The 27,516-nt window shown below is 42.7% G+C and overlaps 2 protein-coding genes across 7 annotated transcripts in view; one reads left to right on the forward strand and one right to left on the reverse strand.

Moving 5' to 3' along the window:
• Positions 1 to 545: 545 nt before the first annotated feature.
• Positions 546 to 20,892, reverse strand: CDC37L1 (cell division cycle 37 like 1, HSP90 cochaperone). Of its 4 annotated transcripts, XM_056522314.1 has the most exons (8): positions 20,742 to 20,882; positions 20,018 to 20,153; positions 9,571 to 9,842; positions 8,345 to 8,432; positions 7,777 to 7,892; positions 4,467 to 4,589; positions 3,347 to 3,511; positions 546 to 937 (listed from the first exon to the last, which is right to left on the reverse strand). In XM_056522314.1, the coding sequence occupies exons 3-8, from the start codon at positions 9,835 to 9,837 to the stop codon at positions 845 to 847; spliced, it is 852 nt and encodes a 283-aa protein (XP_056378289.1). In that variant the 5' UTR covers positions 9,838 to 9,842; positions 20,018 to 20,153; positions 20,742 to 20,882; the 3' UTR covers positions 546 to 844. The 4 variants fall into 4 exon arrangements, with proteins under 4 accessions (XP_056378289.1, XP_056378282.1, XP_056378297.1 ...); XM_056522307.1 differs by lacking the exon at positions 20,018 to 20,153 and having other exon boundaries at positions 20,742 to 20,892; XM_056522322.1 differs by lacking the exons at positions 20,018 to 20,153; positions 20,742 to 20,882 and adding an exon at positions 20,294 to 20,682.
• The window catches only part of SPATA6L (spermatogenesis associated 6 like), an 87,046-nt gene continuing 80,379 nt past the window's right edge, over positions 20,850 to 27,516 (forward strand). Inside the window, exons 1-5 of one of the 3 annotated variants that reach the window (XR_008844288.1) lie at positions 20,850 to 20,987; positions 22,088 to 22,225; positions 22,319 to 22,456; positions 24,190 to 24,238; positions 27,084 to 27,125. Coding sequence is in view for 2 of the 3 variants with exons in the window: in XM_056522273.1 (XP_056378248.1) it covers positions 22,187 to 22,225; positions 22,319 to 22,456; positions 24,190 to 24,238; positions 27,084 to 27,125 (268 nt within the window). In the remaining variant the exon portion in view is untranslated. The other 2 variants (XM_056522273.1, XM_056522281.1) reach the window with 2 other exon arrangements.

A 27,516-nucleotide genomic window follows, 5' to 3' on the forward strand; every position in this document is an offset into this window, starting at 1 on the left:
GCAGTCGTTTGTTTTCATCTTATCCTCTTGCGAGAAGACATCTGTGGGACAGGGCACTCTTTAAGTGTGTCTTTTGCTAAATGGGTCTTGTGTCCAAAGACAACCAGCAGAACTGTAGCAGCATATACAATGTTAATCAACATTTCATATAGATTATGGGGGAGATTTATCACAAATCCTGTGCAGAGGAAAAGTTGACACGTTGCCTATAGCAACCAGATTGTTCCTTTCATTTTTACAAAGGACTTTAAAAAATTAAAGAAGCGATCTGATTGATTTCTATGGGCAACTGGTTAGTTTACCCTCTGCACAGGTCTTGATAAATCTCCCCCTATATCTAGAAACTGTAACTAGTGTTTAACGGTGATCTATACTTTTAATTTACATAAATTAAATTAACACTGTGATGTTTCCTACATTAACAATTTGTGCCAGATTTAATTTATGTATCACATAATGAGATTGGTTTCGGTCCCTGTACTTGAATCTAGCTACTAAAAAGTAAAATCATGTTTGTGGTGGTAAAAAACAAAATCAGCAGAAAATACTGTAAATAGCTCATCATCTCTTTATTTATTATTTTAATACTTGTCCTCATAAAATCCATGGCGTTTGAAGGTAAAACAGCAATTGGCAGAAGCACTGCAGTCAGTTCCATTCTTCTTTATGACATGGTAAAATAGCAGCAATATGTTCACGCTGAAAGACACCACAAACTGTTCTCGGGACTTCACCCATTGGAAGGAAAATGAAAAGTCAATAAATAAAGTGCAGCATTGTGTAATTGTCACTGATAAGAACATAGCTACACTACTTCATGTAGCAACCTTGGCTGAGGAAGAATTTATAGCAGATCCATCATCTTTGTGTCTTCTAACCCTATGTGCTCCATAAGGTTGGCGTGGTCCATATCAGTATTTAGAGATGATGGAATATCCTGTGTTCAGACAAACGTCAAAATAAGTAATTGGAATGTTTTACCCATTAAAGAAATTTCCACTGAAAAGCCTAACAATATTCAGTTTGATCAGGAAAATGAGAAACTAGTAATATAGCTCCACTTTACATTAGCCTGCTTGAAAACCTGTTTATTACCATTTGGGCCAGGGAAGTGTGTGGCAGTGTAAAGGCTGTCAATCATATAAGACCTTTTTCCTACATAAGTCTATGCAGCAAAAAGGCTGAATCTGGTGGCGAGCGGGGTAGTCAGCAAAGCTCATTGGGTACAAAATTTAATAAAAGTGATTTTGATGTTTTTACACCATTTCAGTCACTTTTTAAAGTGAACAGGACATTTCTAGTTACTGGTGTAAAGCATAGCAAATCTAGCTGGTGTGAAATTCTGTGTGTAGTACATGGGCAGTCATGGTTGCACCAAATTATTAAGACGCCTGTGCCACTTAAGATTAGTGCATCTTGCTCTAGGGTACTTTTCGTTAGCACCAGTGTACAAAATGGCAGCCTGAATAAATGTCCCCCAAAGAGAATATCATAGGGGTGTCCCGATACTGAAGAAAGGAATAGTTACCCAGCTGCCCATAACAACCAGATCGCTTCTTTCATTTTTCAAAGGCCTTTACAAAAATAAAACCAATCTGATTGGTTGCTATGGGCAACTGGTCAACTTTTCTTCTGCACAGGTTTAGATAAATCTCCCCCATAGTCTCTTCAGGAGACTGGGAAAGCTGAGAAAGAGAAAAACTGTCACATGACACTAAAGGCAATCTAACAGCAGGGTCACCCACACCAATCTGAATATGCAGGTAGATAATGAGGGTGACCCTGTTTCTAATGCTGCTTACCGTGAGCAAATCAGTGTGTTTCTAATGCTGCTTACCGTGAGCAAATCAGTGCAGCTGTTCAGGAGATATTGGTCTTGTTGTAAATATGTAAATTCTTTGTGCTGCGCAATGGAGATGGGCCGCTGCCGTATGTGCAATGCTTCTGCCCACTCTGGTTGATCTCATGAGCAGTGACATCGGGCAGGACAGGTGGGAGAAAGAGACAAATGTCTCCTAAATGGCTGCACTGATATGCACAGGTTAGCAGCGTTGGAATAAGGGGGGTGACCCTGGTGTCAGATTCGCTTAAAAGGGAACCAGTCACTAAGTTTGACCCTACCCTATGTAATAAATGGCAACAAATAATAGTATCACGTGTCCTACCATAGCTGGATGTCTGCTAGCACATCAATAAGTGTGGAGTAAACAACTTTTATAAATATCACATGCAGTAGTAGTCAGTTGGGCATGTGGCTGCTGGTCTAGTCATGGCTCCCTGGGCTGTAATCACGCCTATTCAAGTTCAAATAATGCCCATCTAGGTACGATTGAGCAGCTCAGTCAGGGCCCAGTGTAAGCGCTCACAGCTAGGCTGTAAGTTGCACACTTAACCGACTACTTGAGCCTCATTTACATACTACGTGCGACATTTATAAAAGTGGTTTTCTCCACATTTACAGATTTGCCAGCAGACATTCAAGCATGGTAGGACACATGATATTAACCTCTAGTATGGGTTGCTACTCGTTATTATAGGGTAAAACTTAGTGACAGGTTCCCCTTATTTATTTAAAAAAAAATACCGTAATAATAATTAAATAAAAGAGGGGATCCATAATTGTTATTGGCGAGTACTAACATAAAAGTATTGGTACTCGGTCTTAAAAAAAAAAAAAAAAAAAAAAAAATTCTATTTGTTCATCCCTAGTATATGAATTAACATATCCAAGGTAAGAATTATGTGTAGGAGAACTTAAAGGGGTACTCAGTACCTTTTAGCAGCTATTTGATACAGAGGAAAATCTTTATTTTTTGAACTTCTTTTTTGTGTTGTCCACAGTGCTCTCTGCTGACACCTGATGCCCATATCAGGAACTGTCCAGAGCAGGAGAAAATCCCCATAGCAAACCTATGCTGCTCTGGACAGTTCCTGACACAGACAGAGGTGTCAGCAGAGAGCACTGTGGATAACACAAAAAAGAAATTCAAAAAGTATAAGATTTTCCTCAGTAGCATACAGCTGCTAAAAAGTACTAAAATGATTAAGATTTTTTAACAGAATTTATTTACAAACCTGTTTAACTTTCTGGCACCAGTTCATTTAAAAAATAAAATAAAAAAGGTTTTCCACCAGAGTACCCCTTTATCTGTTTGAAAGTTCAATGCCTTTTTATTTCCACTGCTTGACTATTACTCCCTCAATGCTACAGATTCTACAAGGAAAGGGCCCTAGCACACAGCTGACAGTCTATGCAATCATGCAAACTATACTTCTGTTGTTGGCAGATATATGTACTGTATATACATGAAAAAGATATAAGTGTTTACATAAAGAATACACATACCTGGTGGCTAAAACATTGTACTTTCATATTTTCAAAGTCTGATTTAAAAGATACATTCTGATCCGTTGCTGCTAAACATCTCTGAGATTCTGAGTGTATGCGAACTCTAGATTTGAACGCTTCAAGTTCATTTTTAAAAGCTTCAAAATACCCTTGTTCCTCTGCCTACCAACGACAGGAAATATAGAAACGTGAATTATAAGATTATACAAAGCTTATACTTTCAACATACATACATATATCATTTTGTTCAAGCCTTCTTTTTGGCTATTTTCCACAAGAACGCATGCTTCAGAAATAATGGCAGCGCAATGTTGTCAGCATTTTTCAGCAACATTATGGGGGAGATTTATCAATACCTGTTCTGAGGAAAAGTTGCTGAGTTGCCCATAGCAACCAATCAGATCGCTTCTTTCATTTTACAGAGGCCTTGTTAAAAATGAAAGAAGCAAACTGATTGGTTGCTATGAGCAACTGCACAACTCTTCCTCTGGACGGGTTTTGATAAATCTCCCTCTATGTGTTCATCAGCATGTGGAAAAGTGGCCAGAAGGTGAATCTCATACTTTTATTATCATAATGTATTTAGGTTCCAGATTCTGCCCAGGTTAATTTTTTTTATATATAGATATATATTTACAGCAGTCACAGCTCTGTTTTGGTAATGCAGAGCTCCAAATCCCCTATAGATACTGGCTCTGTACTGGCCACTAGAGGGCTCTTATATACTAAATATAATAATAAGAAAGTACATAAAAGTATGCAGTTGGTAGTTACATCCTAATATATAGCGCTTGGCTATGTCTGGTAAACCTAAAAACTTTAAATGAGTAGCAGAATGCATTCCTGTGTGTATCCATAAGGTATGACTGGTTAGGTAATGACTGACATATTCGCAGGATATATGATTGTTTTCTTCAGGCAGTCATCTTGTCTTATTAGAATGGCCACAGAAAAAGTTCCAACATCTTCTCTAATACAGATTGATATAGCTTTCAACTAATACTTCGTACATTTTTCTCTATACATCACTGTAACTTTGTTTTCTTCTGTTCACAATGCAAACATTAATAATATTCCATAGGAAACAAACGAATAAAATAAAAAAATAAAAACTTACTTTGGCCTTTTGGAAAAACAGTCGAAAACATCCTCTAGGATCCACATTACAGTTCTTGGCCATTTCAATAATAAACTGCATGACAACTGCTTGATGAGCTACTTGTTCCATAAGTGCTGCCTTCTGCAAAGCCACAGATATAATAGACTGGTTACATGGCTAAAGACCCGCAATCACAGTATCATTCCACTTTCTTTTACTATAATGGCCAAAAGGGTACAATGATAAAGCATTTATACATGTGCTATTAGGACATAGGAATGTCAAAAAAGGCAAATAAGACTGCTCCAGCTCTGGTAGACTATATGTCTCCCTGACTCACATGGACCCTTGTAATGACCAGGGGTAGGAGAAGCTAGACCCACCCCTGCTAAATGCCAGAATTATATATAAACCCACATTAAAAAGAAAAACACAAAACTGCAATACATAACATTACAAATACATATTTTTCAAAACAGATTAGGTGTTCTTTTATTACGTTAACCCCTATTAAGAAGGCCACCACAGCATTGGTTTTTCATGGGGCCACCAAATATGTGCAAGTTCAGTGCTTGGAAATGTTCTGCGGCCCCATAGACAATGAGTGGAGCAGTGGCCATGTAGACAACAGTCTGCAACATTCATTACGCCATATAGTTATGATCCCATTCTGGGCGGGGGTCCAACCCCCAACATTTGCTTGTTATTCCCTATTGGTAAGATGGTGAAAACCCCTTTACATGCCCAGTAAAACTAGGTAAAAGTATCTAAAGTATTTGAGGAAAAAAACTGATACACATTATAACATTTTCTAAAGAGCGAGACCATGAAGCTTGTGCTGGTTCACTACTACTTGTTTAGACCACTTTTGGTGGGTACTCACCACTGCATACTGGAGACATCCCTCAAGACCTGCCATTTTGGGGATGTTCAGTCTAACCATCACAAGTTCACTCTTATCATATTTTCTAAGATTATTACATTTGTCCATATTGTCTGCTTTCAAAACTTCAACTTCAAGAAGTGACTGTCCACTTGCTGCCTAATATACAGTATGCTGCTCTTTGACGAGGACCATTGTCAGAAAATAATGTTTTAATGCTGGGAGTTGTAGCTTTGCGCAGTAGGCACTAAGACACAGTGGGAAATGAAGTGAATATTAATTAGCAGTGCCGAGCGCTGAACGGTGCTGATGTCACTGTGCCCGAGGCTGGGATCATAGCCCCAGACTGCTCATTTGCCTATTCTGAAAAATAAAAGATATCTCCTCAACAGAGCGACGGATCCGGACACAGAAGGTACCATTTTAATCAGGGTCACCCGCACTACCGGTCAGTACAGCCGGTTAGTGCAGGTGAAACTTGTGACAGATTTCCTTTAAGGTACATTCACATGTACAGGATCTGCTGCATTTTTTGTGCAGCTGATTTTGCTACCCATTGAAGTTAATAAGTAACAAAATCAGCAGCATAAAATATGCAGCAGATCCTGTGCATGTGAATGTACTATTAATGTGTAAACTGTGTAATACATTTGTACCCTTCGAAACAAGATTCTTGTTCAATTACCCTTAAATACAGTCATGACCGTAAATGTTGGCACCCCTGAAATTTGAGAAAATGAAGAATTTCTCACACAGAAAGGGATTGCAGTAACACATGTTTTGCTATACACATGTTTATTCCCTTTGTGTGTATTGGAACTAAACCAAAAAAGGGAGGAATGAAAGCAAATTGGACATAATGTCACACAAAACTCCAAAAATGGTCTGTTTCAAGCATGTGATGCTCCTTTAAAAACTCACCTGGGGCAAGTAACAGGTGTGTGCAATATAAAAATCACACCTGAAAGCAGATAAAAAGGGGAGAAGTTCACTTAGTCTTTGCATTGTGTGTCTGTGTGTGCCACACTAAGCATGGACAACAGAAAGAGGAGAAGAGAACTGTCTGAGGACTTGGGAACCAAGATTGTGAAAAAATATCAACAATCTCCAGAGATCTAGATTTGCCTTTGCCCTCAGTGCACAACATTATAAAGAAGTTTGCAACCCATAGCACTGTAGGTGATCTCCCTGGACGTGGACAGAAGAGAAAAATTGATGAAAGGTATCAACGCAGGATAGTCCGGATGGTGGATAAGCAGCCCCAAACAAGTTCCAAAGATATTCAAGCTGTCCTGCAGGCTCAGTGAGCATCAGTGTCAGCACGAACTATCCATCGACATTTAAATGAAATGAAACGCTATGGCAGGAGACCCAGGAGGACCCCACTGCTGACACAGAGACATAAAAAAGCAAGACTACATTTTGCCGAAATGAACTTTAGTAAGCCAAAATCCTTCTGGGAAAACATCTTGTGGACAGCTGAGACCAAGATAGGGCTTTTTGGTAAAGCATATCATTCTACTGTTTACCCAAAACGGAATAAGCCTACAAGCAAAATATCACAGTACCTACAGTGAAATATGGTGGAGGTTCAATGATGTTTTGGGGTTGTTTTGCTGCCTCTGGCACTGGGTGCCTTGAATGTGTGCAAGACATCATGAAATCTGAGGATTACCAACAGATTTTGGGTCGCACTGTACAGCCCAGTGTCAGAAAGCTGGGTTTGCTTCCAAGATCTTGGGTCTTCCTGCAGGACAATGACCTCAAACATACGTCAAAAAGCACCCAGAAATGGATGGCAACAAAGTGCTGGAGAGTTCTGAAGTGGCCAGCAATGAGTCCAGATCTAAATCCCATTGAGCACCTGTGGAGAGATCTTAAAATTGCTGTTGGGAAAAGGCGCCTTCCAATAAGAGAGACCCGGAGCAGTTTGCAAAGGAAGAGTGGTCCAACATTCCGGCTGAGAGGTATAAGAATCTTATTGGTGGATACAAAGAGTGTGCAACCAAATATTAAGTTTAGGGTGCCAATAATTTTGTCCAGACCATTTTTGGAGTTTGGTGACATTATGTCCAATTTGCTTTTTTCCCCTCCCTTTTTTTGGTTTAGTTCCAATACACACAAAGGGAATAAACATGTATATAGCAAAACATGTGTTACTGCAATCCTTTTCTGTGAGAAATACTTCATTTTCTTGAAAAATTTAAGGGATGCCAGCATTTGCGGCCATGACTGTATAATGTTTCATGCACACTACTGGGTTGGTTTAGCTAAAGCCTTAGAGATGGTGATAGTGTTGGCTAAGATCATGCTTACAAAGTGTATTAAACCATGCACAGTCAGTAAAACTACTATTGCTAAATAATAAATACTTATGTGCAAATAAACAACAATGGTTACAGAAATTGGCTACAGGTAGTCCAAATGGTGGCTCTGAAATCATACCTGCTCACTTTCTAGATGGTAACACCACAGTAGTAGGTATTTGGCAGTTTCTTCACAAACAAGGTCAGGATATTCAGACAGGAAACACTGGCTGTCATTCCATCTGCTTAGCATTCCTGGAAAGAAGGAAACCAGTGGTCAGTATTTGAGGGGTTTTTTAAACACTAAGGGCAAAGTTATCATCTAAAATAAGGAAAAAATTTGGTGTAACAATATGCAACAGAGAGATACAACTGCATGGACAGGACATTCTCAAGGAATCATGCACATATGAAGAGCTTGGAGATCACTCCAGTTTGTGTGCTTTGACTCCCCCCTCTGGTTATTCTAGTAAACTAGATACTACTTATCCTCACACTACTTCCTTTTATAGTACAGGTTCATTTCAAATTTGTTGAAAAACATTGCATGTTACATTTTTTTGTCCGCTCATAAAAATGAAAAAAATAAAATAAATAAAAAGGTGTAAGAGCTATACATCAAACATGTGTACTTAACGTTATGTTTTTTTTCTTAAAATAAAGAACTAAAAAGAAACCACATAAAATAACACTATGTTTCTACATACCAAAATGTCGAATCTTTGCTTCATATTTCTGTATGAAAGAAAAGGTCTCATTTTTATCCTCTTGATGTTTAACCTGATTGATAAAGCTCTGTGTGGAGAAAAAAAAAAGAATATTCATTAAATATAGTAGATTACATGTATTAACAGGACAATACACTAATAAAACTTATGAGCATGGAGTTCATTGGCACCCCTAGGGTAAACCTTTCCAGGTAAATACTGCAAAATGGGGATACAGGCATTTAAAAAAATACACACAGGGATGGGGGGTGGGGGGGGAGGAATTCAAGCTTTTATTATTAGGGAATGGGCACATTTTTTTTTCACTTTTCATTATAGCAGCCATAGCGTATGTTCAGACTGCAGAGCAGAGCATTGCACCCTAGGGTCTGTAGTAGAACCTAGGGTGCAATACTTTGCAGTCTGCACATTCCCCCCCCCCCCCCCCCCATTTGTATAGCAGTGTTTGTATATGTACATTCCTATACAGGTTGGGGGGGGGGGTGTGCAGAGCATTGCACCCTTGTCTGCTCTGCACATACCATCTCATTTGTTTAGCAGTTTGCGTGTAAATTCCCATACAGGTGGGGGTATGTGCAGACTGCAGAGCATTGCACACTAAGGTCTGTAGAAGACACTAGGGTGCAATGCTCTGTCTGCAGTCTACTCGGCACATACCCCCCCCCCCCCCATATGTGTATAGCAGTGCAGAGCAGACTGCAGACACGGATGGAGGCCCTGGGAGGATCAACCACCGCCGGGGAAGCACAGCACAGTGAGTGTGTGCTGTGTAGATGGACATTTTTACATACCATAGGGGGCCCGGGCAGCGACGGCAGAAGCTGAAGATGGAGGGTCACTGACTGATCCTCCGGGGCAAGCAGGCAGATGGAATGGCGGCACAGATGAAATGGCCGCAACTACGGCGGGGGAGGAGACAGTTAAGAGGAGCAGCAGCCCCACCCTGGTGAGTGAGTGGTAAGTGTACCCGTGAGGGTGGGGCTGCCGCTGAGTCACTGAGGCTGCTTCGGGATTCTGCGGGACCCGCAGGCATAGTGCCTGACCGCCCGTGCCCGCCCACAGCAGCCTCCTGAACGCCCGCAGGTTGTGGGTTGGGTCCCGCGGGATCCCAATCCCAATGCTTTGCTCTATCACGGACTAATACTGCCATATTTTATAACGTGGCTTCTCATGCTTGAGTACTTAACAGCAACAAGTTACAGTACCTTATTAAAAACATCTTGACTAAAGGCATCCGCAGAAGACATTCCCCAGTTCTCACCCAGTGGCAAAGCTGCCTCTTTCCTTCTCCATTCTTCCTCGCTACGCTGCAGTTCAGACAACTCAGCTCGAGCCTTGGCATGTTCTTGATCTAAAGATTCTGAATTATGAAGCGCCAAACTGTTCAGTTTCTGCTGGGCCTCCGCCAAGCTCCACATGCATGCCATGCTGCTTCTGGCATCTTCATACTGCTGCTGGCAAGGATAATCCATGCCAACTATTTCATCCATGGGGAAAAAAAAAAATAAAAAAAAATTACATATATAATTTATCCATAGTGCCAAAAACACAGCAACTGGTTACAAATACATAGATAAATGCAAAAAAAAATTATTTGTAAAAAACTAGACCACAGGAAATTAGCTACATCACTGTTGTCTACATTGTATGCCCCATATTTACAAGCCTGGTCCAACATTGTCATCAAGCGAGCACAATATATACAAAGGAACATTACAAGAATACAGAGGCAGATTTACTATTATAGGTGCGGCAGAATTCTGGTGTAATCCACCCCAAAAACCGGCTTATATGATTTGCACCACATTTATCATTTGTTTTAGACTTTTCTTCCATGGCTTAAAGGGGTACTCCGCCCCTGGCATCTTATCCCCTATCCAAAGGATAGGGGATAAGATGTTAGATCGCCTCGGTCCTGCTGCTGGGGAGCCTTGGGATCGCCGCTGCAGCACCCTGCCATCATTACTGCGCAGAGCGAGTTCGCTCTGTGCGTAATGACGGGCGATACAGGGGCCGGAGCAGTGTGACATCATGGCTCCGCCCCTCATGACATCACGGCTCGTCCCCTTAATGCAAGTCTATGGCAGGGGGCGTGATGACCGCCACGCCCCCTCCCATAGACTTGTATTGACGGGGGCGGGCCGTGATGTCACGCAGGGCGGAGCCGTGACGTAACGATGCTCCGGCCCCTGTATTGCCCGTCATTACGTGCAGAGCGATCTCGCTCTGTGCAGTAATGATAGCGGGGTGCTGCAGCAGCGATCCCCGGGGTCCCCAGCAGCGGGACCCTGGCGATCTGACATCTTATCCCCTATCCAAAGGATAGGGGATAAGATGTCTAGGGGCGGAGTACCCCTTAAAGGGACATGGCTTAAGATGTAACACCATGGGGGACATTTATCACTGCATTTACACCACTTTTTCGTTCTATATTGCATTGCAAATTTTGCGCAAGTGCACTTTTTACATTTTTTATTAGCGCAAAATTTGTTTAGAGGTGTTTTTTTTTTCTTTGCGCAATTGCATTAATTTTGCAGAAAATATGTGAAAGCAAGCAGGACACGCAGCAGAAAAGTCAGAAGCCGGGGATGCAAGAGTACTCAGTACTCAAAATCTCCATTTTTATTTTTTTTTTTTTTTTTACACTCACATGTTCTTGTAGACCCAGTTTTTGAACTTTTACAAGGGGTAAAAGGAGAAAAATCCTCTCAAAATTTGTAACCCAATTTCTCTCGAGTAAGGAAATACCTCATGTGTATGTCAAGTGTTCTGTGGGTGCACTAGAGGGCTCAGAAGGGAAGGAGCGACAATGGGATTTTGGAGAGTGAGTTTTTCTGAAATGGTTTTTGGGGGGCATGTCACATTTAGGAAGCCCCTATGGTGCCAGAACAGCAAACCCCCCCCCCCCCACACTATTATGGAAACTACACCCCTCAAGGAATGTAACAAGGGGTACAGTGAGCCTTAAAACCCCACAGGTGTTTGACAACTTTTTGTTAACGTTGGATGTGTAAATGAAAAAAAAAAAAATTTCTTCACTAAAATGCTGTTTTTTCCCCCCCAAATGTTACTTTTTTTTTTTACAAGGGGTAATAGGAGAAAATGCCCCCAAAATTTGTAGTGTAATTACCCCATATGTGGCCCTAAACTGTTTCCTTGAAATACGACAGGGCTCTGAAGTGAGAGAGCGCCATGCGCATTTGAGGACTAAATTAGGGATTGCATAGGGGTGGACATAGGGGTATTCTACGCCAGTGATTCCCAAACAGGGTGCCTCCAGCTGTTGCTAAATTCCCAGCATGCCTGGACAGTCAGTGGCTGTCCGGAAATGCTGGGAGTTGTTGTTTTGCAACAGCTGGAGGCTCTGTTTTGGAAACACTGCCATACAATAAGTTTTTCATTTTTATTGGGGGGGACAGTGTAAGGGGGTGTATATGTAGTGTTTTACGCTTTATTATGTGTTAGTGTAGTGTTTTTAGGGTGCATTCGCACTGGCGTGTTACGGTGAGTTTCCTGCTAGGAATTTGCGCTGCGACGAAAAATTTGCCGCAGCTCATACTTGAAGCAGGAAACTTACTGTAAACCTGCCTGTGTGAATGTACCCTGTACGTTCACATGGGGGGCAAACCTCCAGCTGTTTCAAAACTACAACTCCCAGCATGCACGGTCTATCAGTACATGCTGGGAGTTGTAGTTTTGCAACAGCTGGAGGCACACTGGTTGGAAAACCTTCAGTTGGTTCTGTTACCTAACTCAGTATTTTCCAACCAGTGTGCCTCCAGCTGTTGCAAAACTACAATTCCCAGCATGTACTGATCACAGAAGGGCATGCTGGGAGATGTAGTTATGCAACAGCTGGAGGTACTTAACTACATCTCCCAGTATGCTGAAATAGCTGTTTGCTGTCTGGGCAGGCTGGGATTTGCAGTTTTGCAACATCTGGAGTGCTACAATTTAGAGACCACTGCCCAGTGATCTCCAAACTGTGGACCTCGAGATGTTGCAAAACTACATCCCAGCATGCCCAGACAGCAAACAGCTGTGTGGGCATGCTAGGAGTTGTAGTTTTGCAAGATCTAGAGGGCAGTATAGAGATCACTGTGCAGTGGTCTCTAAACTGTAGACCTCCAGCTGTTGCAAAACTACAAATCCCAGCATGCCCACACAGCAAACAGCATAAACCCGGAATCGGCGCAAATCGCAAGTGTGAATTCACTTGCGATTTGCGTCGATCGCCGACATGGGGGGGGGGGGGGTCTAATGACGCTCCTGGCATTTGCTTGGGGTGTCTGCTGATCAATATCAGCAGTCACCCCGGTCCAGTCCCAGCCCGACACACGTCGGGGACCGAAATTCCCACGGGCGTATGGATACGCCCTTCGTCCTTAAGTACCAGGATGCAAGGGCGTATGCATACGCCCTTCGTCCCCAACAGGTTAAAAAAAATCTTAATCCTTCCAGTACTTATCAGCTGCGGTATGATCCACATGAAGTCTGACCACAGTGCTCCCTGCTGATACCTCTGTCCATGCCAGGAACTGTCAAGAGCAGGATAGATGGTCGACCACGTTTTTGCCTGCGGTCGGGAAACCGCATACGGCCGAAAACGAAGCAGACTGGAGGCTGCGGTTCACTCCGGTCGGCTTATAGACATACATTAAATACGGTTCCCGAATACGGCTGAGTGCGGGCGCCGCGCTTAAGCCCAGCCCCCCCTCCTCCCAACCGTATACGGGAGCCGTATTTAACAAAACGTGGTGTGAACCCAGCCTAACCCATTTTTCGTGTTTTTCTTTTCTTCTCATTTCAGATACGTGAATACGGAGGACTATGTCGGATTCGGTGGACTGCGAGGATGACCAGTGTTTTTTTTAAATTTCAATAGAAGAGTTACAGAGGGCTGTGGGAGAGTGTTTTTTAAAAAAAAAAAAAATTTTTTTCAATGTGTTGTGTTTTTTATTATAGAACTTTCAGGCTTAGCAGTGGAAGCCGTCTTGTAGACGGAATCCATCACTAAGCCGGGGCTTAGCGTTAGCCCAGAAAACAGTTAGCGCTAACCCCCAATCATTACCCCGGTACCAACTGCCGCAGGGGTGCCAGGAAGAGCCAGTACCAACAGACCCGGGGTGGAAAATATGGCGCTCCTCGGCCTAGGCGTTAACAGGCTGACGTTATTTTTTTAAATGAATTTTTTTTTAACGCTTAGAGCAGCAACAGCCTAACATTACCAGAATGGGTGAGGACCATTGTTACTGCCCCTACCCAGCCTAAATAACCTCAGCCCGTTACCGCCTAGGACCAGGAGCGCCATATTTGACACTTCGGGCCTGCTGGTACCGGATCTTCCCGGCACCCCTGGGATGGTGGGTCATGGGGTAATAATTGGGGGTTAGCTCTAGCTGTTTTTGGGCCCCAGTTTAGCAATGGATTCTGTCTACAAGATGGCTTCCACTACTAATCCTGAAAATTCTATTATGAAAAACACGACACAAAAAAAAAATAAAAAATATATAAAAAAACTCCACCACAGCCCTCGTTAACCCCTTTTATTGGAGGGAAAAAAAATTAAAAAACACGCTGGTCATCGTTGCAGTTCACCGAATCTGACATAGTCCTCTGCATTCACATATCTGAAATGAGAAGAACAAAAAAAATGGGTTAGTAAATTTTTGCCGCTCTCCCCTGGTGAGAGCACCCATCATGCAGTGTGTTCCTAAACAGGGAGCCTCCAATTGTTGACATCTGCCTACTGTATCCTGTATATACAGTCATCTATAGATGGCTGTATATACAGGATAGGGCACAAAGAGATAACCCAGCACTGTGTATAGTATATATGGGTACACTATGCACCCCTGTATACTATACAGCCGGCAGAGGTAAGTAGTGATGCTCTGCACCCTGTATATGTACAGTGGGGATCAAAAGTTTGGGCACCCCAGGTAAAAATGTATATTACTGTGCATAAAGAAGCCAAGGAAAGATGGAAAAAATCTCCAAACGGCATCAAATTACAGATTAGACCTTCTTCTAATATGTCAACAAAAGTTAGATTTTATTTCCATCATTTACACTTTCAAAATAACAGAACACAAAAAAATGGCATCTGCAAAAGTTTGGGCACCCTGCAGAGTTTATAGCATGCACTGCCCCCTTTGCAAAGCTGAGACCTGCCAGTCTCATGGATTGTTCTAAATCATCATCTGGGAAGACCAGGTGATGTCAATCTCAAAGGTTTTATATGCCCAGACTCATCTGACCTTGCCCCAACAATCAAAACCATGGGTTCTTCTAAGCAGTTGTCTAGAAATCTGAAACTGAAAATAGTTCACGCTCACAAAGCTGGAGAAGGCTATAAGAAGATAGCAAAACGTTTTCAGATGTCAATATTATCTGTTCGGAATGTAATCAAGAAATGGCAGTCATCAGGAACAGTGGAAGTTAAAGCAAGATCTGGAAGACCAAGAAAAATATCAGACAGAACAGCTCGCAGGATTGTGAGAAAAACTATTCAAAACCCACATTTGATTGCACAGTCCCCCCAGAAAGATCTGGTAGACACTGGAGTTTTGGTGCACTATTCCACTATAAAAGAGATACTTGTACAAATATGGTCTTCATGGAAGAGTCATCAGAAGAAAACCTCTTCTACCTCCTCACCCAAAAAATCAGCGTTTGAGCTTTGCAAATGAACATATAGACAAGCCTGATGCATTTTGGAAACAAGTTCTGTGGACCGATAAGGTTAAAATTGAACTTTTTGGCTGGAATGAGCAAAGGTACGTTTGGAGAAGAAGGGGAACAGAATTTAATTAAAAGAACCTCTGTCCAACTGTTAAGCATGGGGGGTGGATCAATCATGCTTTGGGGTTGTATTGCAGCCAGTGGCACAGGGAACATCTCATGAGTAGAAGGAAAAATTGATTCAATAAAATTTCAGCAAATTTTGGATGCTAACTTGATGTCATCTGTGAAAAAGCTGAAGTTAAAGAGAGGATGGCTTCTACAAATGGATAATGATCCTAAACACACCTCGAAATCCACGGGGGATTACATCAATAGGCGTAAACTGAAGGTTTTGCCATGGCCTTCATAATCTCCTGACCTCAACATCATTGAAAATCTATGGATAGACCTTAAAAGAGCAGTGCGTGACAGACAGCCCAGAAATCTCAAAGAACTGGAAGACTTTTTTAAGGAAGAATGGGCAAAGATACCTCAAACAAGAATTGAAAGACTCTTGGCTGGCTACAAAAAGCGTTTACAAGCTGTGATACTTGCCAAAGGGGGCAGTACAAGATATTAACTCTGCAGGGTGCCTTAACTTTTGCAGACGCCATTTTTTTGTTTTCTGTTATTTTGAAAGTGTAAATGATGGAAATAAAATATAACTTTTGTAGACATATTATAAGAATGTCTAATCTGTAATTTGATGCCTTCTGGAGATTTTTCCATCTTTCCTTGGCTTCTTTATGCACATTAATACAAATTTTTACCTGGGGTGCCCAAACTTTTCATCCTCACTGTACACTGCTCAAAAATAAATAAAGGGAACAGTTAAACAACACAATGTAACTCCAAGTCAATCACACTTCTGTGAAATCACACTGTCCACTCAGGAAGCAACACTGATTGACAAACAATTTCACACGCTGTTGTGCAAATGGAACAGACAACAGGTGGAATTTATAGGCAATTAGAAAGACACCCCCAATAAAGGAGTGGTTCTGCAGGTGGTGTCCACAGCCCACTTCTCAGTTCCTATGCTTCCTGGCTGATGTTTTGGTCACTTTTGAATGCTGGCGGTGCTTTCACTCTAGTGGTAGCATGAGACGGAGTCTACAACCCACACAAGTTGCTCTGGTTAGGGATCGACCGATATCGTTTTATTTTTAAAAAAATTTAAGGGCCGATACCGATAATCTATGGAGGTTAGGGCCGATAACTTATACCGATATTCCGGTATAAGTTATCGGCTATTTATCCCCCCGCGACACCGCTGCAGATAACTGATTTAAAGCGGGCGCTTTAAAGCAATGAACTGCAGCGGCTTTTGCGGTGCCATAGGCCACCGCCGCCATCCTCTTTTCTCCCCCTGCCTGTCCGGGGGTCCTCCTGAGTCCTATCACCGCTACCGCGACTGCTCCCCCCACCGCCGCACCGCGCTCCCTATTGCCCCACCGCACCCCCCCACTGCACCGCCCCGGCCCCATTGCCTCCCCCATCCCCAGTTTTATAATTACCTGTTCCCGGGGTAGCGTGGACCCCGGGAACAGGTAATTATAAAACCGGGGATGGGGGAGGCAACAGGGCCGGGGCGGTGGGGGGTGTGACGCGGTGCGGCGGTAAAGGTGCATTATCGGATTATCGGCAAGGTAATTGCCGATACCGCCCAAAATCGTGATTATCGGACGATAATATCGGCCAAACCGATAATCGGTCGATCCCTAGCTCAGGTAATGCAGCTCACCCAGGATGGCACATCAATGCAAGCTGTGGAAGAAGGTTGGCTGTGTCTGTCAGCATAGTGTCCAGAGCATGGGGGCGCTACCAGGAGACAGGCCAGTACATCAGGAGACGTGTAGGAGGCCGTAGGAGGGCAACAACCCAGCAGCAGGACCGCTACCTCCGCCTTTGTGCAAAGAGGATCACTGCCAGAGCCCTGCAAAATGACCTCCAGCAGGCCATAAACGTGCATGTGTCCATTCAAATGGTCAGAAACAGACTCCATGAGGGTGGTAGGAGGGCCCGACTTCCACAGGTGGGGGTTGTGCTTACAGCCCAACACTGTGCAGGACGTTTGGCATTTGCTACAGAACACCAAGATTGGCACATTCACCACTGGCGCCCTGTGCTCTTCACAGATAAAAGCATGTTCACACTGAGCACATATGACAGACGTGACAGAGTCTGGAGACGCTGTGGAGAACGTTCTGCTGCCTGCAACATCCTCTAGCATTACCGGTTTGGCGGTGGGTCAGTAATGGTATGGGGTGGCACAGCCCTCCATGTGCTTGCAAGAGGTAGCCTGACTGCCATTATGTACAGAGATGAGATCCTCAGACCCCTTGTGAGACCATATGCTGGTGCGGTTGGCCCTGGGTTCCTCCTAATGCAAGACAATGCTAGACCTCACTTGGCTGGAGTGTGTCAGCAGTTCCTGCAAGAGGAAGGCATTGATGCTAGGGACTGGCCCGCCTGTTCCCCATACCTGAATCCGATTGAGCCCATCTGGGACATCATGTCTCGCTTCATCCACCAACACCACATTGCACCACAGACTGTCCAGGAGTTGGCGGATGCTTTAGTCCAGGTCTGGGAGCCAACTCATCAGGAGCAAGCCCAGGAGATCATACGGGCACGTGGAGGCCACACACACACTACTGAGCCTCCTTTTGACTTGTTTTAAGGACATTACATCAAAGTTGGATCAGCCTGTAGTATGGTTTTCCACTTTGATTTTGAGTGTGACTCCATATCCAGACCTCCATGGGTTGATAAATTTGATTTCCATTGATAACTTGTTGTCAGTACATTCAACTATGTAAAGCCGAAAGTATTTCCTATGATTAGTTCATTCAGATCTAGGATGTGTTATATTAGTGTTCCATTAATTTTTTTGAGCAGTGTATATGCTATACATCACTCCTCATCTCCTTACACTCAGTGAACCGGGTGCTCTGCACCTGACCCATGGAGTGGTACCCTGAAGTCAGTGAGAAAACTGCCACAGGGTACAAAAATGGCTGTTTCCACACACCAGCAAAAACACCAGAAAAAGAAGAAAACTTCCAAAACGCAGGAAAAAGCTGTGGCAGTTTTTTTTGGGGGGCTAATTTACTAAAGGGGGGGGGGGACAAAAGAAAACATTGGGGGAGATTTATCAAAACCTGTCCTGCACAGTTGTCCATAGCCACCACTTTTTCTGTGAGGTGCAGCTTAGGTGTACAAATAGAACGGTGTGGAGATTTAGAACTTTGCACCAAATTTATCATGGGCTTGCACAAGTATGATAAATTTGGTGCAATTGCACCAAATTTAGACCAACCAAAACGATCTACAAAAAACATCTACTTACACCAACATTGATACATGTCCCCCTCATGTGACAAAAAATTTGCACAAATTCTGTCAAAGGATTCTGGCAGCGTTTGAGCCAATTAAGCCTAAACATAAAGGGGTTATCTGGAGAATAAACCCTATCCCCTATGCACAGGTATGGGACAACTGTTGGATTGTGAGGGTTTGACTGTTTGGACCACTTGTGATCGCCAGGCTGGGGCCAGATTCTTATCTCGGAGCATTACTGACGCCCTTCCTTTTGAGACTAAGACTGGGTTCACATTGCCATTTGCATCCCACCCGTTAAGGGTCCGATCGTCTCTTTTTATTTAATTTTATTTTTGAGCCAATCGGTGCCTAAAACGGGTCGTATGCAAACGGCTACCAACGGGTCCTGATGGACCCCATTCACTTGCATGGGGTCTGTCGGTAATCCAGTAATTTTACAGTAAACTCCAGTCCTTCTGGTTGCATTGCCGACGGAACTCTGAATAGCGGAGTCCAACAGCAATGTTAACGAGGCCTAACTAGTATTGAAAGTGACGGATGGTCCACCTATGACCGGCCACAGCAATGTCCTGCCTAAATAAGGGTCACAACAGACTCATATTTATGACATGTGTATTCAGGAGGGGAGCTCGCCCCCACCCTAAGCATATCCCTATCTGCATACACAGTAGCCTGCCAGAAATTACCACTGGGAGGAATGGGGGTGGGGTTGGTTGGAATACAGCAAAGGGTAAAATCTCAAGCATCAGCGAATTAAAGGGAAAAAAAAAACACAACAAGCTCTCATTGGTATGGGTGCACATTAGATCTTTTCTGCTCACCTTCATTGACACCAATGAAAGCTTTTGCTGAGGCTTGTGACTAGTACTGCATATACAGCTATGACTAGTGGGGTGTACACAGGCTGCATTCTCAGTACAAAGCCCAATGATAAAGACTGTACAGATTTATAGGGTTTTTTATTTACAAACTAAACTCCTTTATTTCTACATATGAATCTATATTTGTAAGCAAAGTCAACAACTATTTCTCATAGTATTGCCAGTCATTTGCTATTTTAGAGCTCCAGCTACATCAGTCTTTCCCAACCAGTGTGCCTCCAGCTGTTGCAAAACTACAACTACCAGTATACCCAGACAGCCTCTCTGTCCAGGCATGCTGGGAGTTGTAGTTTTGCAACAGCTGGTTAGGAAACACTTATCTACCTTAAAGGGGTTATCCAGGAAAAAAAAAAATTATATATATCAACTGGCTCCAGAAAGTTAAACAGATTTGTAAGTTACTTCTATTAAAAAATCTTAATCCTTTCAGTACTTATGAGCTTCTGAAGTTAAGGTTGTTCTTTTCTGTCTAAGTCCTCTCTGACACCTGTCTTGGGAAACGCCCAGTTTAGAAGAGGTTTGCTATGGGGATTTGCTTCTAAACTGGGCGTTTCCCAAGACAGGTGTCAGAGAGGACTTAGACAGAAAAGAACAACCTTAACTTCAGAAGCTCATAAGTACTGAAAGGATTAAGATTTTTTAATAGAAGTAATTTACAAATCTTGATAGAAGAAAGAATGGAAAAAAGTCGGCAACTCACCATGCTGGTACTTGTGAGATCCTTCTTTATTTATGGCATACTCACATGCAACAAACAGGGGAGAGAGACTACGGGGAGTACAAGGTAGGCTACGGAACCGTTTCACCCAGTGAACGTGCTTCTTCGGGCCTCTGAACTATAAAAAAAGTTTTTTCCTGGAATACCCCTTTAACCATATCACCCCCAATATACTTGCATGTTCTTAAGAAAAAAAAGACAAGACCCTACTGTCATCTATGGGCAACAGCTTGTAGAAGGGAAGACTTTTTGACTTACCTGCTGTAGTCGGACATCATCTGTTACTATGGTAACAGATGTGATTACTACAGCAGGTGTGGGTTACCCACTGGGCCAATAAAACGGCAAGGCTGAATTTAACCCTGCACACCCTGAAATATGACCTCAGCCTGGAGAGGTCTCACCAAACCACGTGTTTTTGTCACTGATCTTACTCAGCGTGACCAATAATTGAACACGTGACCAGTCGATGGACGATCGGAACACGTGACGCACTGAAAACAATGCGATCTCCAAGGATTAATGTAACGCAATGTAATGTTAACACACTAGGAGCACTTTCTCGAATGGTTGGCTGCGGAAGGGGCAGGGTTTGGACCTCACAACTCTTCTATACAAAGTACCCAATGGTTACGTAACCCCACAGAGCGGCACAGCTGGCAGACTCCTGCGGTAAACCCGCATTTATTGAAAACCACTCACTTACCTGCTACTAGAAAACAACACACAACCGGACATGTAACACACGCCCCTTCCGGTGGGCACAGCCAATGTTGCCCACAACACTGCCTTTCTCCGGCTACTAGTCACTTCTGCCACAACTAAAATGGCTACCGCACTGCTTGCGTCATCGACAGAGCGACGGGAGAACGTTGGGCTGCGCCTAATGATGACGACAAAACTCGAGGCGTACGCTGGTTGCCATGGAGACGAAACGCTTCTTTGATACTAGGTAGCGACGGGAAAGAGACACTATTCCTTCTGAGTGTATCGTATTATATTCACATTTTATCTATCATCTGTCTATCTGTCCGTCATGTCTATCAGTCTCCTCTATCTATCTATCTATCTATCTACCTACCCATTCTCTCTCTCTCTCTCTCTCTCTCTCTCTCTCTCTCTCTCTCTCTCTCTCTCTCTCTCTCTCTCTCTCTCTCTCCCTCTCCCTCTCCCCCCCTCTCTCTCTCCTATCTATCTATCTATCTATCTATCTCTGTCTGTCTGTCTCATCTATCTATCTATCTATCTATCTATCCATCCATTCTCTCTCTCCTATCTATCTATCTATCTATCTATCTATCTATATGTGTTTATCTAACTCATATTTATCTATTCATCTATCTCATATATCTGTCTGTCTATCTGTTTGTCTGTCTGTCTATTCATCTTCTCTCTCTCTCTCTCTCTCTCTCTCTCTCTCTCTATCTCTCTCTCTCTCCATCCAATCTATTATCTATCGAACTACCGATATTATATCTACCTATTTTTCTATCTATCTCTCATATCTATTTATTCTATCTATGTCTGTCTATCTTGTCTATCTATCTATTCTTCTATCTATGTATGTCTATCTATCTATCTATCTATGCAATAGGATAACTGCCTCACACTGCTAGCACTAAGCTGTATGTGAAATATGACTTTTACTTTGCAATACTGCTATGGTAAAAAAAAAAAAAAAAAGGTTCTTAGCATATCATCTGACCAAATAGTGTGCACCATCCCCCCACGATAAGGTGACCTCATTTGGGATGGACCCAAATGAGGTCCCTTTATCGTAGTCAGATGGTGCACACTATTTGGCCAAATGGTAAGCTAAGAACCTCTTTTTTTTCACCATAGCAGTATTGCAAAGTAAAAGTCATATTTCACATACAGCTTAGTGGTAACAGTGTGCTGCAGTTATCCTATTGCTTGTATTTGTAGTTCAGCCTCAGCAGCATGCACCTGTATACTTATTTCATACAAAAGTTGTGTATTAGGAATCTATCTATCTCATATCTATTGTACTGTGTATATTTGTTTGGTTATATATGTATCCAATTTTTTCAGCTACAAGGAGTGACAGTACTGGTAATGACGCATTGATATCAGCGCCCTGTATATCTCACCTAGTAGTCTGAGACGTTGGAAGCTGCTATTTGATAGAACATGCCTTTGAAGGTTGTAGTGGAGCTTCAGATCCATGCAGTAAGTGATTGTGGATTAGCTTATTGTATTGTTTTTTTTGGAGATTCTAGGTTAGATAATAACTGTCATACACCCCATTTGTTTCCTGTTTAGGTTACATGTCCTGGAGTTTTCTTGCCGGATAAAGATGACGTATTTCTCAATGTTAGTATTTTGGGCCAGTCTAAGGAGACGAGAAGCCTTCCTGCTGTGTTCCCTCTTTTGTTTCATGAGAAAATGAGGTTTGAGAAGGTGAGAGGACATCCATTTTTACATTTCATGTCACCATCTGACACTATTTGCTACAGAAGTTTGCAAAACCAGTTACGAGAATGATGGAATTTATATTTTTGCAAAATCTGGGAGACAAAGGTTGGGAAACATTGACCTAAAGCTGTTTTTGCCAACCAGGGTGCCTCCAGCTGTTGCAAAACTGTACCCCCATGGAGTTGTAGTGTTGCAACAACTCTGGGCACCCATGTAAGTGCTTTGATGTGTGCTTGTGCCGGCTAAAGGCACAGTATATTATGAAGGGAATAATACACTATTGTAAGACTAATAGATATGGTAAACATTGTGTAGGCTAGTAGCTTAGTACTGGGTTCTGAGAGTCAAAGGTAGACATGAACCTAGACAGCCCGAATTTCATGAGATGCATTATATACACCATAAAATAGAGGGGAAACTAATCTACACTAGAATGTTTGCTGCCATATATAGGCAGAAGCAATGCAGTGTGTACAATCTGCAATTAATCAGGGCTAGCAAAGGATTTTAAAGGTGCAGTCTCGTGAAACAAAACGCAGGATAGGGGATAAGTTTTAGATCGAAAGGGGTCTGAGCACTTAGGCCCCCCATGATCTCCTGTATGGGGCCCCGGATCTTCCCTGGAGCAGCACGTCACGACCCCCGCCCAAAGTGGGGGCTGCCATGCCCCCTCCTTATATCTCTATGGGACAGTTGAAGATAGCCGAACATCTCTCCTATAGAGATATATGGAGGGGGCGTGGTGGCCCCTCCTTTGGGCGGAGGGCGTGACACGCTGCTTCAGGGGTGAGCTGGAGCCCTGTACAGGATAGGGGATATGTTTTTTTTGTGAGATATCTCCTTTAATGGTCAATATGGTAATTGGCTTAAAGTGCCACTATTATAATCTTCTGAAGTCCCCAACATGCATTTAGTGTCAGCTTGCTCTAGAGTTTAGGAGATTGATTGGTCTGTTAAAAAAACAACAACATTTTTTTACATAATCTTTGTAGGCTCTGGTGCCCTATTTCACACTCTCCCCTAAGATTTTCATAGTTGGTTTTATATCTGCGCTTTTCCCTTAATAGTCCAGTACCTTACCATAAACTGATTGTAATTTACACCCCATTGTAATTTACCATCCATTCTGAATTGAAGTTCCCATTTATCTGACTATTTCGGCTATAAAAATAGCTCAATTACAGTTTTTTTTCAGGTAACTTTTCCTAAACGGCAATTTTTCACTCCAACTACAGAGTTTTAGAAACTAAATGGGATATTTTGCCAAGACAGAAATCTCTCCAGAAGGAAAGAGTACCCATCTGCAGACAGCTGTTTTGGGGTTTTGCACCTCAACAGTACAGAGCAGGTTGTTCTGGATTAGCTGTGAGAGGCTTGTCTATGTAGGTCAAGGGGGTAAGATTTCTCCTTGAGAAGAACACCATTAATAGTGTGTGGAGCTTCATAGGCCATAGGGAATCCCAGTGGAGTGCTAATGGCCTATAAATCTCCATACACCGATAATGGTGTTTTTCTCAAGGGGAAATCATACTCCCTTGTCTATTCAGGCAACAGCTTTCTATATCTCAGGTAATAGGGGGATGTAGCATAGTAACAAAATAAAGAGCATCAGGTTAGCATCAGGGCACCCGAGGCCTACTTTGCTTTGTTGTGGCATGTTGAGGTTATCCTATATAGATAAAGTCTAATTTGATTATTTTTTTCCTCTTTTTTTTAAGGTTTTTCAAAAGGCATTGGATCCAGCAGCAGTAGTAGAATCACTAGAAAGTAAGTGGGAAAAACTGCTAGAGCTTTAATTTGGATCATAACTATTTATTACGGATGCACCGAAAGGGAAATTAATTTTTCCTCAGCACGTTTTGATAAATCTCCCCCTTAACCCCTTCCCGCTATAGGACGTATGCATACGTCCCAGCACCCAACACGTTCGTGTGCTGGGACGTATGCATACGTCCTAGCGATCTCCTGCACTGCTGCAGGCAGCTCAATAGATCGGTGGCGGGACCTGGCCGTCAATCACAGCTGGAGTCCCGCCGCAGCTGCCTGGGCCGCGATCGCGCCGCTCCCGGCAGCATTAACCCCATAGATGCCGTGATCAATCCTGATCATGCATCTATGGTGTTGACAGGGGGAGCGTGCTCCCCCTGTTCACTAACGGCGGTGCTGCAATACGATCACAGGTCGCCGTTGGTTGCTATGGCAGCAGGAGGTCAGATCATGACCTCCTGTCTGCCTGCTTCGGAAGCCTGTGAGATTCAGCCACAGGCTGAATCGTACAGCCTGTACTGTGTACAGCTGATCGGGTCATACTGTGCTGCAGTACAAATGAATTGCAGCATAGTATAACCTGTAAAAAGTGTAAAAAATAAAATAGAAAGTTCTTCAATAAAAGTATGAAGGGTAAAAAATAAAAAAAAATGCCCCTTTCCCAATAAAAGACCTGTATTCTCACCAAAAAAGATCAAAAACACAAATCATATACATTTTAGGTATTGCCACGTCCGTAATGACATGTACTATAAAACTATAATGGAAATTATCCGATATTCGCCGTAAAAAAAAGCAAAACAAAAAAGCAAAATTCTGGTACAAATAGCGGAATAAAAAAGTTCAATAGGTGGCACGTATCGAATATCAATAAGAAGTACAGCTCATCCCACAAAAAATAAGCCCTCACTTAATGGCGTCGGACGACAAATAAAAAAGTTACGGCTGTTGGAAAATGAATGTCCGAAAAAAATTTTGCTCAGAAAAGGAAAAAGAACATAGAAAGCTATATAAAATGGGTATCGCCATAATCGTACCGACCCACAGAATAAATATAACATCACTTTTACTGCACAGTGTACACCATAAAAAAAAGTTTAAAAAACGTCAGAAATTTTCCAGTTTTTCACTATATTTTGTTTTTCACAAAAAATGCTGCATGTGTCAACAAAAATGCAGCACTTATATAAAGTACAATATTTCATGAAAAAACAAGCTGTAAAGTTGTAGTTTTGTAACAGCTGGGGACACACAGATGCACGTTGCACGCCTATGCTTGCAGACACTGAACAGTGTTGTGCCATAGGAGCCTATAGTACCTCAATGATCAGTGTTATCAGCGCTCCATAACTACAGGCTGCTGAGGCTGCCGGAATTATTGAGGTGCCATTTAGACAGGACGGACGAAGGTAGGGAACCTCCGCCCGTCCTCTCAGCTGATTGGGACCCCGTGGTTGTCCCGATCAGCTCCACTGAGCTACCGCAGATTGTTTTAGTCATTTTAAATGCCGCGATCAACCTTGATTGCGGTATCTAAAGGGTTATTGACGGACATCACATGGATCAGTGATGTCCGGCATTAGCCAGTATGAAGCAAGCTTAGCTCCTGAGCTCGCTTCTTACACCTGCCGCAGGGCTGCGCCGTATACACATGGCGGCCAGCCGTGAAAGGGTTAAGTCACCTCCTCCCAGCATTGGGCACTGCTGGGAGGAGTGACAGTGGGCCCATAATAGAGGGGCAATACCGTGCTGCACAAGACCTGGTGGGGGAGCGGGGGGATGTACTGCTGACTACCCGAGTTCCCTCCCACGGCACAGGGACACATGGGTGGGGGAGGCAGTGTAGCACTGGTGTGCAGTACTGCACCCCACACCGGAGAGAGTCTATATAAGTTGAAAGCCATGCCCCTATTTTGGGCCACGCCCACCAAAATTATTGGCAGGAAATTCCCTTAGCCAAAAAAGCCGAAAGGGGCGTTTTCGGCGGCCGAAATTTCAGTGCATCCCTATTATTTACCTTCTTGTTTTGCATACAGTATAATTGAGAAAAAACAAACCCTCTATATAATAGTAATTCATGTACTTTTTCTATCATCTTTCTATCTCGTTCTGTGTATTAACTCCCCAGATGGATTTAAAGTCATAATAGGCAGGAACAAGGTTTTTCTGGAGCAGAAAATGTTATTTAAAATAAACCCCCAAGCTTTAATAGTTTGTCCCTAGCACGCACCTGTATGCACTCATACCACCATGGTTACTCTTACTATACTACCATTACCCATGGACTTAAACAATTTATCCCCTATCCACAGCCTAAGGGATAAGTGTTTGATCACCGAGGGTCCGACCACTTCAAAATCCTGCAATCTCCTGGAGGGGACCCCTGCATTCTGAAAGGAGCGCATTCTGCAGACGTCACATGCTCTATTCACTCTCTATGGGGGCTACGAAGAGACCTGAGTGCTGTACTCAGGAATATTTGGCACTCCTATACAAATAAATGGGGCAAGTGCCGTCTGCAGCGCACGCTCCTCTCAGAGAGCTTGGATGCTGTTCAGGAGATTGCGGGGGGTCCCAGCAGTCTGAGGGGTCCCCACTATCAGATACTTCTCCCTTATCCCTTTAGAGGGGTTGTCCCACCATGTCAATACCACGTCACCATGTCAGTTGCTACATTATTTGATTTTGTTGTATATAGTGAAGCCTATTTTAAGAAGACCACCCAAAATTACAGTAAAAATGCATGCATGTATGCATGATGCATGGTAGACTGAAAATAATTTTTTATAAACATTTCCATAGTATTTTACCTCTAAAATGTATTCATGCATTCTTTATTTTTCAGAGCGCACTGCAGGTTTTGAATTAATACAGCTTAATCAATTAGGTAAGGTTTGGCCTTATGTGATGATGAACATATGGAAATACTGGTTTTATATTCACAGTATATACAATACACATTATAAGAGTTAGACTGGGTTTATGCTGCATTCATACTTTTGATAATCTCCTGAGGTATTTGCTAAACATGTCTGTATGGTTACATTAGCCCAACTGTGGCCAAAAGAATGTTATTTTGTGTTATACCACAAAATTAAAGTATGGAATATTGCAGTACATTACACTATTTCATACAACTGGATCCTTTAAAAAAAATCAGGCGTAGGGTACTTTTTTTTTTTTTTAACAATACAGCCTAAGGCTATGTTTACAGAAGGTAAAATTTGGCTCCGTATTTGATTTTACATGTGCATTTTTGCGTAATTGGTAAAAATGAG

Source organism: Hyla sarda, chromosome 1 (genome assembly GCF_029499605.1).
Source record: "Hyla sarda isolate aHylSar1 chromosome 1, aHylSar1.hap1, whole genome shotgun sequence".
NCBI lineage: Eukaryota > Metazoa > Chordata > Amphibia > Anura > Hylidae > Hyla > Hyla sarda.

What these genes read in the sequence shown, in the direction of transcription:
- CDC37L1 (XM_056522299.1), bottom strand. Translation starts at nt 12,961, where the DNA reads ATGCGGTTTCCCGACCGCAGGCAAAAACGTGGTCGACCATCTATCCTG. An exon ending in AGCAAAGATTCGACATTTTG is followed by an intron (nt 7,893 to 8,344) that starts GTATGTAGAAAC and finishes CCTTCTTTCCAG; the next exon opens with GAATGCTAAGCAGATGGAAT. An exon ending in TACAATGTTTTAGCCACCAG is followed by an intron (nt 938 to 3,346) that starts GTATGTGTATTC and finishes GTCTGAACACAG; the next exon opens with GATATTCCATCATCTCTAAA.